Here is a 15,000-nt window from a genome sequence, read left to right on the forward strand (position 1 = left end):
GAGGCACAGCTTTGTTAAACACTGATCTAGTCTCAGGGCTATTAAGTTGTAGAAATATGTGTCTACTGTTCCACGCTGCTCCTGGGAATCGCCACTGTGACCTCCAGGATATGCTACGTATAACCAATGAGGTTCTTAAACTGCCAAATGCCTCTATTCCCAAGTTCACACCAAACATACTAAAATGAATACCCCAAACCATGGTGCTACTTCTGTTCACTCCTTCATCTATCTTCCTATTAACAGCAACTCTGATCTAATAGTTCTGTTGAGAGAAAATGGCCAACATATTGGTATTACACTTCCAAGAAACAGAGATGTCTCATAAAAATGTGTTTCAAAAAAGCTTTATTGTAGACACAGCTACAGCTGTAACTCTAGCATACAAACACACAGTTCAGTGCAGTACTTCTAATATATAAATCTGTGGACACAATGAGTGAACAGTGCACTTGATGTAAAAATAAATTACACTTTAAAAGCTACTGCAAAGCTTTACACATATAAAAAGTAAACCCAAAGTGGTTAGTGAGGTCCTAATTACTGTCTCTCCTATCCAGATATGAAGATAAAAAGAGCCAAGGATCTGTGATAAGATGCCTCTCAGGTAAAGGAAAATCCTCAGAAGTGACTGACTGTCTCAAGCAATGTGATAAAGGGACCTATGATCCTGTCTTAGAACTGAAAACAGTCACAGCTCTACCAACATGATAGCACAGCAGAGTTCAGCTCAGGGTGTGTTTGTATAATCGTAACAAATTTCCTTATCCTGGCTAAGAGTATGAAAATATTCCAACTTTCTTCTGATCATTCAAGAACCGGAGTGTTTCAAGTTTTGAGGGGAGGAAAAGGACACATTATACGGAAATACATGTACATTCTTTAGTGTACAGAAGATTCCAGTTTTCTCAGCAATTAAAAGGCTAAGGGCAAGATGAATGAGAAACTGATGACTCCTCGCAAAGACCTTCAGAGCTGGAGGCCCACGACTACATGTTGTTCATGTGTGAGGGAAGACCCAGCATCTAGAAATGTCAGGTGCCCCAAAAGGCAGATGATGCTGAAGAATGCATGTGAATAACTCCCCGACTCCCAGGCAGCCACTCCACCAACCTACAAAGCTTGAGATCAGGAATCAGCACCTATTTTTGTAAATGAAATGTCTCTGGAGCTCAGCCATGCTCAGACATTTTCCGTTGCTTCAGCTACTTCTGCACCAGAGCAGAGTGAATTGTAAAATGTTAACCACCCCTGCTTTCTACAAGAACGTTCTTAGAGCAAGAACGTTCCCTGACCCTTGCTCTAAATGAGAAGACAAGAACTTTGTTACTCAAGACCCTCACCTGTAGAAAAATATCAAAGATTTGTAAGTGACTGCCAAATACTTCTGCTCCAACAAGATTCCTGGCGTGACACTTGTGCTTTCATTCTGAGGCTCATCTAAAAGAGAAGGCAGGGGGCCCGTTTTAGTCCGAACTGAGAAGCACACAGGGATAAGCGGTCATGATGCAGCCACACCCAGGGCTTTCATCCTGAATTGTCCACAGAACAACTGGGTTTGTGCAAAAGAAGACAAAAAGTTAGCAGACTGCAAGGAATATTATATTTCTAAAAAGAATTTTTCTTAAAACAATATAAATATTTTAGGAAAGCTGCCAGTCTAAATGTATCAAGATCAAAGGAACCTAATAATTTCTTTGTTCAGTAGTTTCCAGGAAGGCAGGAATGAAAGAGCCGTGAGCCCTCCTTTGTGCACAAAGGCGATACTCCCAACAATTAGTAAGAAACAGGATCTTCTCTTCTTCGAGTTCTGAAGAAGAGTCTAGGGCAGAAAGCTGAAACCTACCAATTACACCACCAGGACAACTACCCCCCACCCCAGGGCTGTAGAGTGGACTGCTCTGCGGTCCATGTCCTTCCTGCTCTGCCAGGCCTGGCTGTGGCAGAGCACTCGGTGAGTGTTCCCAGAGCCACTAGAAAGCAGTGACAGCAACACCTCACAGACCAATGAAGCAATGGCCAAGAGAACAAAAGTACTACCACTTTCTAAGTGCCTGCCTAAAATCCACTCCTAATCACAGGTTATTTATTCTTAATGAGTTACCAGAGTCACACTGTTATTCTTAATCAGTTACCAGTAGTGGAAAATCTGGGAAGAAAGTAACCATTGAGTCGTTGAGTCTGTGGCTAAAGCAGCCTTGCGTGATTTTTTGTGATTTGGGTGTTACCTCAGCTATAAATCACCTCCAAGCTGCCTTCCACTTGAGGAATTTGAACAGCTTTCTAGCTGGAGTGTTCAAGCAAGTTGCTGTTCTTACTCTTTTCAAAGATGTTCTCCATACTCCAACTGAATTAAACGTTGCCATTATTTCTTTTTACCTACATATATTGTGCTATTGAATGAGAACCTCATCTAGATACAGAAAAACTACCTGCCCAACTCAGTCATTTTGAACAGGAAGTAGGGCTCTTTTCCTCACCTGAGGATCAGACCTTTAATTCATCAGGTGATATACATGTGCAGTGGGTTGTAACCTTTTGGAATGAGGCTCTATGCCCGGAAGGTCAGCCTGTAAAGCCACCACAGCTGTCCCTCTTCCCACTTCAGTGTAACCAGCCTGCCCTCTTAGCCAGCATTATGTCAAAGCCCTCTCTGCTGGCATCCTGTACTGACGCACTGGCGCTTCCCTCTCCTCGGAGACAGACTTCTCCCCCCACCCCCACACATTCACAGATATCCCCAGTCCTCCGCCCCCCTTCCCATTCTCCAGTAAGCAGAACAGGATGAGCTTCACAGCAGCTCTGGGATGACAGGAACAGCAGATATGACAGGAAAGGCATAGCTGATCTGTCAGGGCTAATTCATCATTCAAGTGTTCACTTCTATGTTTACCACTTCATGTCAGGACATGAGACCAAATTTCCTCTTAGCTTGAGATTCACATGAATTGTAAGAAAGCTCCTATCAATATTTGGACTGGCAAGAGTACAGGTACTTGAAGACACAAGGTCATAGAATATTTTCAACAATTTAATTTCTAAATTTTAAAAAGTTTAAAATGAGGATGGTCTTACTATCTACATTGGATAGAAAATTTAGGCCTTCCAAGCTAGTAATGCCTTAGGTCGTTCTGTAGTTAAAATTACAACGTAAACCTTTCAGTACATCCAAGGTTGTCAGCACACTGAAAATTTGATGTCCAGTCCAGTATATCCTGGGCCAAGCCCCTTGTTGTAAGTATCACTTGCAGGTGCAAGAAAATTTGTTTACAATGAAGAACTGACAAGAGCTCCACCAATGAAATCCACAAGCCTGGCATAATGGCTAAGGGGAGGCAGCCAGCAAGAAGTGCCAACTTTCTTCCCTTCAGCAAAAATGCTTTGTGTAAAAGTGGTTTCCAGTCTCTACAGCTCCCTGGGAAACAGCGCAGATCAAAATTCCAGATCAAAATTTCCAATTAGATGCTGCTGTGTGCTTGCCTGAGCACATGAATAGCTCAGGAAAGTCCAAACCATGAGTTTTAAAGATCATAAACTCTGTTCTTTTATGCTGAGCAGCACAAATTAGCACTTAATTACATATATTTCACAGGGTAGAAAACTAAAAAACAAATTCCAGGAGGTATAGTTTAACATTAGTCCTTGACAACCGGGATTAACAATGACATTACCAACATGGTTTCCACATCATCCTCATTCCCAACAGCAACTTAAGTTTGTGTTATGCATTCTAAGATTTAAAGCTAAACAGTGTTTTTCTGGGTGTTGGAACTTCATGTGGTTATTTTTACACTTTTCTTTATTTTCTATAATGGGCATGCACCACTTTAACATCCCGAATTGTTTTGTACAAACCAAAAGAGACAAGGAAATTCTAGAGGACTTTTTAAAAACTAACATAAAATTCCTAATGTGGGATGTGAGTTCTTTCAATATGTAGTATATATTTTAGACATGGTATGTGTTTAAGAAACAAAATTCCCCATGCCCTGATTACCTATTTCTGTCCTGGTATGTTTTGTTTCACTTTCTTCAATTTGTAATCTCTAAACTTAGTTTATATTAAAAGGAAATGGAGCTTATGTCCCCACAGGCACCTGCATGGAGCAGTGACAGCCCAGGGAGAGCTGTGCCGCTCCTCCATCACCTGTCTGTGAGGGCTGCACTCACCACCTGGCTCAGGAAGAGGTCTGGGGGCCTGAAGGTCAATGCCCCAGGGTTTCCTTAGTCTACTCTACCCCTCTGGGCTGAACAGTTAGAGAAAATGTGTGTTGTGCACAACAGTGCTTTCTGCAGGAAGGCAGAGCTAAAAACGACGGGCACTTGATTGCTCTGTAGCTCTTCTCAAGGTATATCTTATCTTAATGTAAACTGGGAGTACTAAGAAAGCAGATCCAGTAAGAATTCAAAAGTATGGGCAACATTTGAAAACCCTCTAGTGTTCTAAATTTCTTTTTAATATTGTGATAACTGTAAAAAAAGCTAGCACTTCATCTACCCACATAATATCCTCATTAACTTCCTGAATACTTTATTTCCAGTTAACACACAGAAAAGCGCAATTTTTCCATCAGGTTAATAACCCTCACCCTGATACCAGAGAGAGAAGTAACTTTGATACCGGTGACTGCTGCATTACGAGGCTTTATGAACAATTACAACCACTAGGTGGAGCCAAGAGTTTGAGGGAGAACCACAGGGAACGTAATTCCCTTGTTTCAGGAATTTAAAACATCAATAAAATTAAAGAAAGCAAAAGACCAGATATCCTCATTTGGGAAAATATGCAGTGTAATTAAACCCTTCCAGTAGGACAGAAATGTAGCTTTTTTTTTTTTTATGGAACTGAAGTCAAATCTAGGCAAACTTTTTTTAGGAGACAAGTAAAGGGCAACCTCCTGAATCCAATACATTCAGCAGAAATTGATTTCTGGAGAAACTGCTGGAGGGAGCTAAACATTCCAGTTACAGGAAAGGAGGAGGCAATCCCTTAGAGCTCAGTTGTCAGTAAACACTTCTGCTTCAGGATGGGTTCTTCAGCTAAAGTTGGAGCAGAGCTGAAAGAAGAGAATGAATTATTCAATTAAACCATTTGAGATACAAATAACATGCATTTCTTCCCAAGTGCCACATACAACATGATGAGAGTAAATTACAAACCTAAGTGACTATGTTGTAATACCTAATTTAGCAGTGAGGTATTCCACAGAAGGGAATTTTTCTAGATAACTGATGCATATTTCATCCTGAAGTAAAATTTAATGATATTAATTTCCCTTACTTGCTCGAATAAAATATACCAGCCAGACACTTAACCAGTTCTTAATGAGTCAGAATTATTACAAATATCAAGAACAGTACTGTGCTGAGCATGGCAGCAACCTGCTCAGGAAATACCAACTGTGCTGTTCCGTGCTTCTTTACGTCTCAGATGGCTGTGTCTCCATCCCTACACAGTTAATAACTTTTGTTAGAACTATGAGAAAAAAAAAAGTATATGGGCTTTGCATGAGGGCTCAAGAGTCTCTGCTGTAAGTGAAGAGCATGAATTTAGGCACAAGGATGTAACAAAAAAAACTTAATATCAAAACATAAGGTACAAAGGACATATAGGTGACCCCTGAACAATGCAGAGGTTAGGGGTGCCAACCCCCATGCAGTTGAAAATCTGTATATAACTTTTGACTAGCCCCCAAACCACTATAACCTCTCAGTATTTATGATTGGTTCCAGGACCCCCATGAACACCAAAATTCCACGGATGCTCAAGTCCTTTGCATAAAATACTATAGAACAATGCATACAGTTGGCACTATGCATCTGTGGATTCTCAACTGCAGAAGGAAAATGCTGTTTACCATCTGCAGTTGGTTGAATTTGTGGATGTGAAACTCAGAAATATGGTTGGCTGACAGTATATTTATTTTTAAAATCTGCACATAAGTAGACTAGTACAATTCAAACGCATGTTGTTCAAGGGTCCATTGTAGTTTTAAATATCAAAAGGAAGCAGCAGTCACTTACATCACTCTCTCTGTTCCTACTCCTTAGAGATGAACACTTTCAACTGTATAGTTTAGATATAAAACTCTAGGTGAAAAATGATTTTCCTCCAGAATTCTGAAGGCATTGCTCCATTATCTTCTAGCCTTCAATTAAGTCTGCTGTCTTTCTGATTTCCTATCCTTTGTATGGTACTCTACCCCACCCTCAGAGGACTTACGTCCTGTGTGAACTTTGACATTCTGAAATTTTATGATGTTCCTTGGTCTATTTTTATTCTCATTGCATCCGTTATTCTCAGTTATGAAAATAACTGAGAATACACACCAGTTATTCTCTATTTTAAACAGTGGGCCTGTTTAAAACTCAAGTACTTTTGTTATAGAAAATCTTGATTCCTTTGCTTGACAATTTTCTCACTTTCATTTATTCTGTTCTTCCTTCTGTATCTTTGATGACTCATACATTGGATTTCCAAGACCAATCTTCCAATTTTCTTTTCTCTTGCAGTTTTCATTTTTTTCTACTTTTTGGTATATTTCTTCAATCTTATCTTCCATGTATTTTTTGGATTTTATTTTTAACATGATTTATAATTTCTAAGAATACTTTGGTTTCTGTTCCTTTTCTTTCAGATTTCCTGTTATTGTTGCATGGATGCAGTATCTTTTCCCTAACGATACTATCATTTTGTGAACTTTCATTTCCTAATTTCTTTTTCATTTAGTTTACCTGTTTTGGTCTTTCCTCAAACATCTGATAATCTTTGCCTCCTGTCACATTTAAGAGGGAAGCGCTGGGATGCTGTTTGGAAACTACTGATATGGGCAAAACTGATAAACCAATGGGCTTCCAGGTAGATTAGGCAGATTTCATGGCAATTCCATCAGGGGATCCACAAACAGCCTTGTGGGCTTTTTCTCTTTGGTTGTCCAGTTTCTCTAAAAATACCCCTTTTAAGTTCTCATCTGAGAAATTTCTACTTAGCCAAAGACACTCTGGAAGCTGAACAAAGAAGGAAGGTTGAATGTCTCACCTTTCAGTGTGTGAACTTTGAGTTTATATTCCTGTTTTGAGTTCAGGGCCTTATTATAAAAAGAAACACCCTAACTCAGAGCCTCTCTGGCCCAGTACCTCCAGAGGGAATACTCAGAATCATACTAACATGGGTAGATGGGGGAGGGGGAGTGTTTATTTTTTTCACATTTTAAAAATTGTTGTTCAAGTCAGTTGTCTCCATTTTCCCCTCTGCACTCCCCTGATCCCAGGCATCCACTCATCCCACCCTTGATCCTAACCCCTTTGGCTTTGTCTATGTGTCCTTTAAACATGCTCCTGACAAATGTTCCCCCCATTATCCCCTCCCACCTCCCCTCTGGTTACTGTCAGATTGTTCTTAATTTCAATGGCTTTGGCTATATTTTGCTTGCCTGTTTGTTTTGTTGATTAGTTTCCACTTGTAGGTGAGATCATATGGTATTTGTCTTTCACTGCCTGGCTTATTTCACTTAGCACAATGCTCTCCAGATCTATCCATGCTGTCATGAAGGGTAGGAGCTCCTTCTTCCTTCCTGCTGCATAGTATTCCATCATGTAAATGTACCACAGTTTTTGATCCATTCATTTTCTGATGTGCACTTAGGTTGCTTCTAGCATTTGGCTATTGTAAATTGTGCTGCTATGGACATTGGGGTACCCAGGTTCTTTTGAATTGGTGTTTCAGGGTTCTTAGAGTAAAATCCCAGCAGTGGAATTGCTGAGTAAAAAGCAGTTCTATTTTTAGTTTTCTGAGGCAATTCCACACTGTTTTCCACAGTGGATACACCAGTCTGCAGTCCCACCAACAGCGTGCTAGGGTTCCCTTTTCTCCACATCATCTTCAACACTTGTTGTTTGTTGATTTGTTTATGATGTGGTTTGTCTTTTATATTTGATAAATTTTATTTTCAGATTTTTAAACTGTAAAATTTACATGCAAGTATAACATGTTATATAATATATCTCCCATATAACTAAGTTGAAGAAATAGATATTATTAGTGCCAGAAACACCCTACCAAGCACCCAATTCCCTACTGTATACCTCTCTGGATTTGGCCCTTCTCCTGACAGCTGTCCTATCCAAAACACAATTATAGCTTTTGTGATAATCACTGAGTCCAATTTTTCTTTGTGGCAAATGCTATGCTGAAATGAGTGTGCAGCAGATTTCAGCAAAAGCTGTCTTAGAGCCTCACCTGGGAATCTCCTACCTCACCCTTAGCTGTCCCTCTCCACCTTAATGACAGATAACATAATAGTAAAGCATTAAAGGAAAAGAAAAATCAATGTAAAAACAAATATAAATTCTAAAGGATAGAACTGTAACATTTTTATCTAACAAAGACTTCATTAAAAACCATAATAAGGAGGACTTCCGCTAAGATGGAGGCATAGGTGGAAACACTGTGCCTTTTCCCACAACCAAGTTTGAATACAACTAAGGTTTGGAGAACAAAGACACAGCCAAAGAACAGAAAATTGAATTATACGGAAGTGCGACTGCAACTAACCGTGCATCTGGGACGGTAAGAAGGGCCGAGCCAGCAGGGGAGCAGGGTCAGGCAGGAAGGATCCCCCGACCTAGGCACGCAAGTGACCCGGACCCAGTCAGGGTGCGGGGCAGACTGACTGCGGTCGCACATTCGCACAAAGTGAGATGGACCACGCAGGGCCCAGGGGGCGAGGGCTGACGGTGGTGGCACACTCACGTGCAGTGAGACGAAACCCGAGGGCCCCGGTGATGTTGGCAGCTGCCACACCTGTGGCGGCAGCAGCGGGAGGCGGCAGACAGGACGCCATTGTTCCTCTTTGACCCCGCCCCCACATACAGCATCACAACCCAGCAACTGAGTTGCCCTGCTCTGGTGAACACCTAGGGTTCTGATCCTGCTACGGAACAGGCACGAACAGCCCAAAAGATGGCGCAAGAAGAACTCAAAGTCCCAGAGCCTATAACTCTCAGCAACTGAGAAATTGCCAGCCTCTCAGAAGCACAATTCAAGACACTGTTTATCAGGATTCTAACAGAACTGGTTGATTATAGTCACAAATTAGAGGAACATATGAAGGCTAAACTAATTGAAATGAAGGGAGATGTTCAGGAAACCAATAGCAATGGAAAGGAAACTGGGACTCAAATCAATGGAATGGACCAGAAGGAAGAACAAAACATCCAACCAGAAAGGAATGAAGAAACGAGAATTCAAAAAAATGAGGAGAGGCTTAGGAACCTCCGGGACATCTTTAAACGTTCCAACATCCGAATTAAAGGGGTACCAGAAGGGGAAGAGAAAGAGCAACAAGTGGAAAAGTTATTTGAACAAATAATAAAGAAGAACTTCCCCAAATGGGCAAAGAAAATAGAAAATCCAGGAAGCTCAGAGAATCCCAAAGAAGTTGGGCCCAAGAAGGAACACACCAAGGCACATCATAATTACATTAGCCAAGACCAAAATGAAGGAGAGAATCCTAGAAGCAGCAAGAGATAAGGGGACAGTTACCTACAGAGGAGAACCCATCAGACTGTCAGCGGATTTCTCAAAAGAGACCTTACAGGCAAGAAGGGGCTGGAAAGAAGTATTCCAAGTCATGAAATCCAAAGACTTACAGCCAAGATTGCTTTATCCAGCAAAACTTTCATTTAGAATGGAAGGACAGATAAAGTGCTTCTCACATAAGATCAAATTCAAGGAGCTCATCATCACCAAGCCCTTACTATATGAAATGCTAAAGGGACTTATATAGGAAAAAGAAGATGAAAATATGAACAGTGAAAGGACAGCAAACTCGCAGTTATTAACAACCACACCTAAAACAAAAGCAAACCAAGAGGACAGCTAGATCAGGAGCGGAACCATAGAAATGAAGAACACATGGAGGGCTAGCAACAGGGGAGTGGGAGGAGGAGAAGAGGGGAGAAGGTATAGAAAATAGCATAGATGGTAGGTAGAAAATAGATAGTGGGGGAGGGCAAGAATAGTCGGGGAAATATAGAATCTAAAGAACTTGAGACACGTGGTTATAAACTAAGGGGGGAGAATGGTGGGGGAGGGAGTGTGCTGGTGGAGGGGAATGAAGGCGGGGAATAGAACAACTGTAATGGTATAATCAATAAAATATATTTTTAAAAAACCATAATAAGGTCTACTTCATAATTTTATAGAAAATTATGTTACTGACAAAAAAGAGAAAACTGTTCTAGTAAAAGAGAAAAAGAATTATTAGGCTGAATTAAGGAAGAGTTGACATTATTTCATTAATAGATTCCATTTTATTTTTTCTACTAACAGATGCCTAAAAACTGCAATTGAAAAAATTTCCTGAGTTCTAGCTAAGATGGAGGTGTAAGGTAGAAACCCTTCACTTCCTCGCACAACCAAAAGGATAACAACCAATCTAAAATCAATAAACAGCCAGAAGTGCCAGAACATGAAATTGAATGGAATTCCAACCACCAAGGAATGAGAGAAACAGTCAATCAGACCAATCAGACCAACCAGATGGATGGAGAGAACCTGCAGCAAGGTGACAGACCTCAGGGGTGGGGCTGGCTGAACAGGAAACAGACTCAGAGCTGACTGTGGATTATGACAGGGGTTGCCACTGTGGGAAAAATTCCCAGTCTCACACAAGGGTTCATTGGAAAGTGGGGCTAGAGTAGAGCAAGTAAGTTGCATTGTTCCCTCTCTGGCCCCTCCCCCACAGACAGTGCCTCAGCACAGCACAGCAAGGAAGATTGCCCTGCCCTGGTGAATACCTAGGGCCCCACTCCCTTACAATTTAACAGGTGTGCTGAGGCAAAGGAATAAGGCCCAAATGAAAGAACAGAGCAAAACTCCAAAAAGAGAGCTAAATGATGAAGTGATAGCCAACCTATCTGATGGAGAGTTCAAAGCCTTGGTAATCAATATGCTTAAAGAACTGATATGCTCACAAAACTGTCTGAACCTGGTTGCAAAATGGAAGAACAAATGCAGGATACTCGACGTGAAATAAAGCAAAATATTCAGGGAACCAACAGTGACAGGAAGGAAGCCAGAACTCAAATCAATGATTTGGAACACAAGGAAGAAATAAACATCCAACTGGAACAGAAAAGAAACAAGAATTCAAAAAAAATGAAGAGAAGCTTAGGAACCTCTAGGACAACTTTAAATGTTCCAATATCTGAATTATAGGGGTGCCAGAAGGAGAAGAACAACAGCAAGAAATTGAAAACTTACTTGAGCAAATAATGAAGAACTTCCCCAATCTGGAAAAGGAAACAGACTTCCAGGAAGCCCAGGAAACCCAGAGAGTCCCAAAGAAGTTGGACCCAAAGAAGAACACACCAAGGCACATCATCATTAAGTTACCCAAGATTAAAGACAAAGAATCTTGAAAGCAGCAAGAGTAAAGGAGACAGTTACCTAGAAAGGACTGTCCGTAGACTATCAGCCAATTTCGCAAAAGAAACCTTATAGGCAAGAAAGGGCTGGAAAGAGGTATTCAAAGTCCTAAAAGGCAAGGACCTATATCCAAGACTTTCTCTATACAGCAAAGCTATCCTTTAGAATGGAAGGGCAGATAAAGTGCTTCTCAGATAAGGTCAAGTTAAAAGAGTTCATCATCACCAAGCTCTTATTATATGAAATGTTAAAGGGACTTATCTAAGAAGTTGAAGAGATAAAAAACTATGAACAGTAAAATGACAACAAAATCACAACTATCAATAACTGAACCTAAAACAACAACAATAATAACAGCAAAAACAAATACTAAGCAAACAACTAGAACAGGAACAGAATCAGAGAAACGGGACATCACATGGAAGGTTTTCAGTGGGGAAGGGGAGGAAAAGAATAGAGGGGGGAAGGTACAGGGTATAAGAAGCATAGTTGGTAGACATAAAATAGACAGGGAGAGGTTAAGAATGGTATAGGAAACAGAGAACTCAAAGAACTTACATGTATAACCCATGAACATGAACTAAGGGGAGGAGGGATGCTGGAAGGTTAAGGGATACAGGACAGATGGGGGATAAATAGGGAAAAACTATAAAGCATAATCAATAAAATACACTTAAAAAAAAGTACCTCACCTGGTCACAGCATCCACCAAGAATGGTGCTGGGGGAGAGATCAGCAAGATTCCATCTCTATTACCATGTCCTTCACTCTCCACCAAGGACGGTCCATTTCCTGTGAGTCCATTAGAAAGGACACCACTCTGCTGAGGGAGACATACAACATGTGAGTAGAGGTGACAATACTTATCCAAGGGCCAGCACTTCAGTACTATGTCTGTCATCTTCCCTAATGAGTATGGTAATAAGGAAGATGATATTGATCATCATTATTGTTTTGGTTTGTGTTTAACCATCCTTCCCCTTAGATTTTTGTTTTTACTTTTGTCATCATCTGTAAGCATTTAAAACAGAAAAGTTAAATCACTAGTTTGAAGCCATTAAATCAGTTAAGAGAACTTTGAAAACAACCCCTTGTTTTTAAAGAAATACAAGAGCCTGATAATCCTTTAGGCCTCACTCTGAAAGGGTAACCAACAGAAAATTACAATATCAACTTACTGGCACAATCCACCGGGGTGTGATCTTGGATGCTGAAGGAACCTAAAATAAATTTTATATGTGTATTTATTTTTAGGGAACACTTGAGTTATTTTCATAATTATACTCATCACCCTTTCATCTACTATGAAATGCACTGACGGAGATAGTTCTTAACAGTTCCTTTGAGCTGACAGGAGCTTAATCCAAGAATCTTTCCTACAACACAGATACCATACCTCACCATTTAAAAGACTCAAAATTTTGAGGATCTCTTTAATCTAAAAATTTACTACTTCAAGAACGTTACTACTTTTAGTTCATTTATTTTTAATTATTTTATTGTTGCTCAGTTACAGTGTCTGCATTTACCCCTCACCCCAGCCAAACCCACCTCCCTCCCTTGCTTTCACCCCACCCACTGGTTTTGTCCATGTGTCCTTTAAACATGCTCCTGACAACCATTCCCCCATTATCCCTTACCTCCTCCTCTCTGTATACTGTCAGATTGTACTTAATTTCAATGTCTCTGGTTATATTTTGCTTGCTTTTTTCTTTTGTTGATTAGGTTCCACTTAAAGGTGAAATCATAGGGTATTTGTCCCTCACTGCATGGATTATTTTGCTTAGCATAATGCTCCCCAGTTACATCCACACTGTTGTAAGGGTAGAAGCTCCTTTCTCTCTGCTGCATAGTATTCTACTGTGTAAATGTACCACAGTTTTCTGATCTGCTCATTTACTGATGGGCACTTAGGCTGCACCCAGCACTTGGCTATTGTAAATTGTGCTGCTATGGACATTGGGATGCACAGGTTCTTTTGCAGTGGTGTTTCAGGGCTCTTAGGACCCAGCAGTGGAACTGTGGGGTCAAAAGTTAGTTCCATTTTTAGTTTTCTGAGGAAATTCCATACTGTTTTCCACAGTGGCTACACCAGTCTGCATTCCTACCAACAGTGCACTAGGGTTCCCTTTTCTCCACATCCTCTCCAATACATGCTTGTTGCTTTGTATATGATTGGCATTCTGACTGGTGTGAATGGTATTTCATTGTGGTTTTAATTTGCATCTCTCTGATGGCTAATGATGCTGAGCATCTTTTCATATGTCTCTGGGCCCTCTGTATGCCCTCCTTGGAGAAGTGTCTGTTCAAGTCTTTTGCCCATTTTCTAATAGGGTTTTTTTTTTCTTCATGGAGTGGAACCATGTGAGTTTTTCTTTTTTTTTTGGAGATCAAACCCTTGCCTGAGGTATCATTAGCACATATGCTTTCCCATATAGTTGGTTCTCTTTTCATTTTAATACTGTTTTCTATAGCCACGCAGAAGCCTTTTAATTTGATGAGATCCCATTTGTTTATTCTTTCCTTTATGTCCCTTGCTGTAGAGGACATATCAGTGAAGATGTTGCTATGTAGAATGTCTGAAATTTTCCTGCCTATATTTTCCTCTAGGACTTTTATGGTGTCACAACGTACATTTAAGTCTTTTATCCATCTTAAATTTACTTTTGTGTATGGTATAAATTGGTGATTAAGTGTCATTTATATTTCATTGTTTTAATTTAATATTTTTCAAGTACAGTTTTCTGTCTATTACTCCCATCCCATCCCACCCCTTTGGTCCCCCCCCTCCCTCCCATTTCCACCCTTCTCAGTTGTTGTCCATGTATTCTTTATATATGTTCCTCTAAATCCCTCCCCTATTTCCCCTTCCCTCTCCCCTCTGGTCACTGTCAGCCTGTTCTCTATTTCAGTGTCTTTGGTTATTTTTTGCTTGCTTGTTTTTTTTGTTGTTTAGCTTCCTGTTAAAGGTGAGATCACATGGTATTTCTCCTTCAACTCCTGGCTTATTTCACTCAGCATAATGCTTTCCAGTTCCATCCATGCTGTTGCAAAAGGTAGGAGCTCCTTCTTTCTTTCTGCAGCATAAAATTCCATTGTGTAAATGTACCATAGTTTTTTGATCCATTCATTTACTGACGGGCACCTAGGTTGCTTCCAACTCTTGGCTATTGTAAATTGTGCTGCTATGAACATTGGGATGCATATGTTCTTTGGGACTGGTGTTTTAGGGTTCTTAGGATACAATCCTAGCAGTGGAATTGCTGGGTCAAAAGGCAGGTCCAATTTTAGTTTTCTGAGAAAATTTCATACTGTTTTCCATAATGGTTGTACCAGTCTGCAATCCCACCAACAGTGGACCAGAGTCCCCTTTTCCCAACACCCTCTCTAGCATTTGTTGTCTATTGCTTTGTTTATGATAGCCATTCTCACCAGTGTAAAGTGGTATCTCATTGTGGTTTTAATTTGCATCTCTCTGATAGCTAGTGATATTGAGCATCTTTTCATGTGTCTCTGGATCCTCTGTATGTCCTCCTTGCAGAAGTGTCTGTTCAAGTCCTTTCCCCATT

The 15,000-nt window shown here is 40.4% G+C and overlaps 1 protein-coding gene across 8 annotated transcripts in view; it reads right to left on the minus strand.

The window, feature by feature from the left end:
• Nucleotides 1–328: 328 nt before the first annotated feature.
• The window catches only part of EPB41L5 (erythrocyte membrane protein band 4.1 like 5), a 177,888-nt gene continuing 163,216 nt past the window's right edge, over nt 329–15,000 (minus strand). For 3 of the 8 annotated variants that reach the window (XM_037049878.1, XM_037049871.1, XM_037049873.1), the window contains 3 exons: nt 12,610–12,651; nt 12,124–12,254; nt 329–5,057 (listed from right to left, as the gene is read on the minus strand). In XM_037049878.1, the coding sequence (XP_036905773.1) occupies nt 4,991–5,057; nt 12,124–12,254; nt 12,610–12,651 (240 nt within the window). In that variant the 3' untranslated portion in view covers nt 329–4,990. The remainder of the gene's footprint in view (nt 5,058–12,123; nt 12,255–12,609; nt 12,652–15,000) is intronic. The other 5 variants (XM_037049874.1, XM_037049875.1, XM_037049872.1 and 2 more) reach the window with 5 other exon arrangements.

This window comes from Sturnira hondurensis, unplaced genomic scaffold (assembly GCF_014824575.4).
Source record: "Sturnira hondurensis isolate 20B ecotype Veracruz unplaced genomic scaffold, ASM1482457v3 Scaffold0006496, whole genome shotgun sequence".
In the NCBI taxonomy this organism is placed as follows: Eukaryota; Metazoa; Chordata; class Mammalia; order Chiroptera; family Phyllostomidae; genus Sturnira; species Sturnira hondurensis.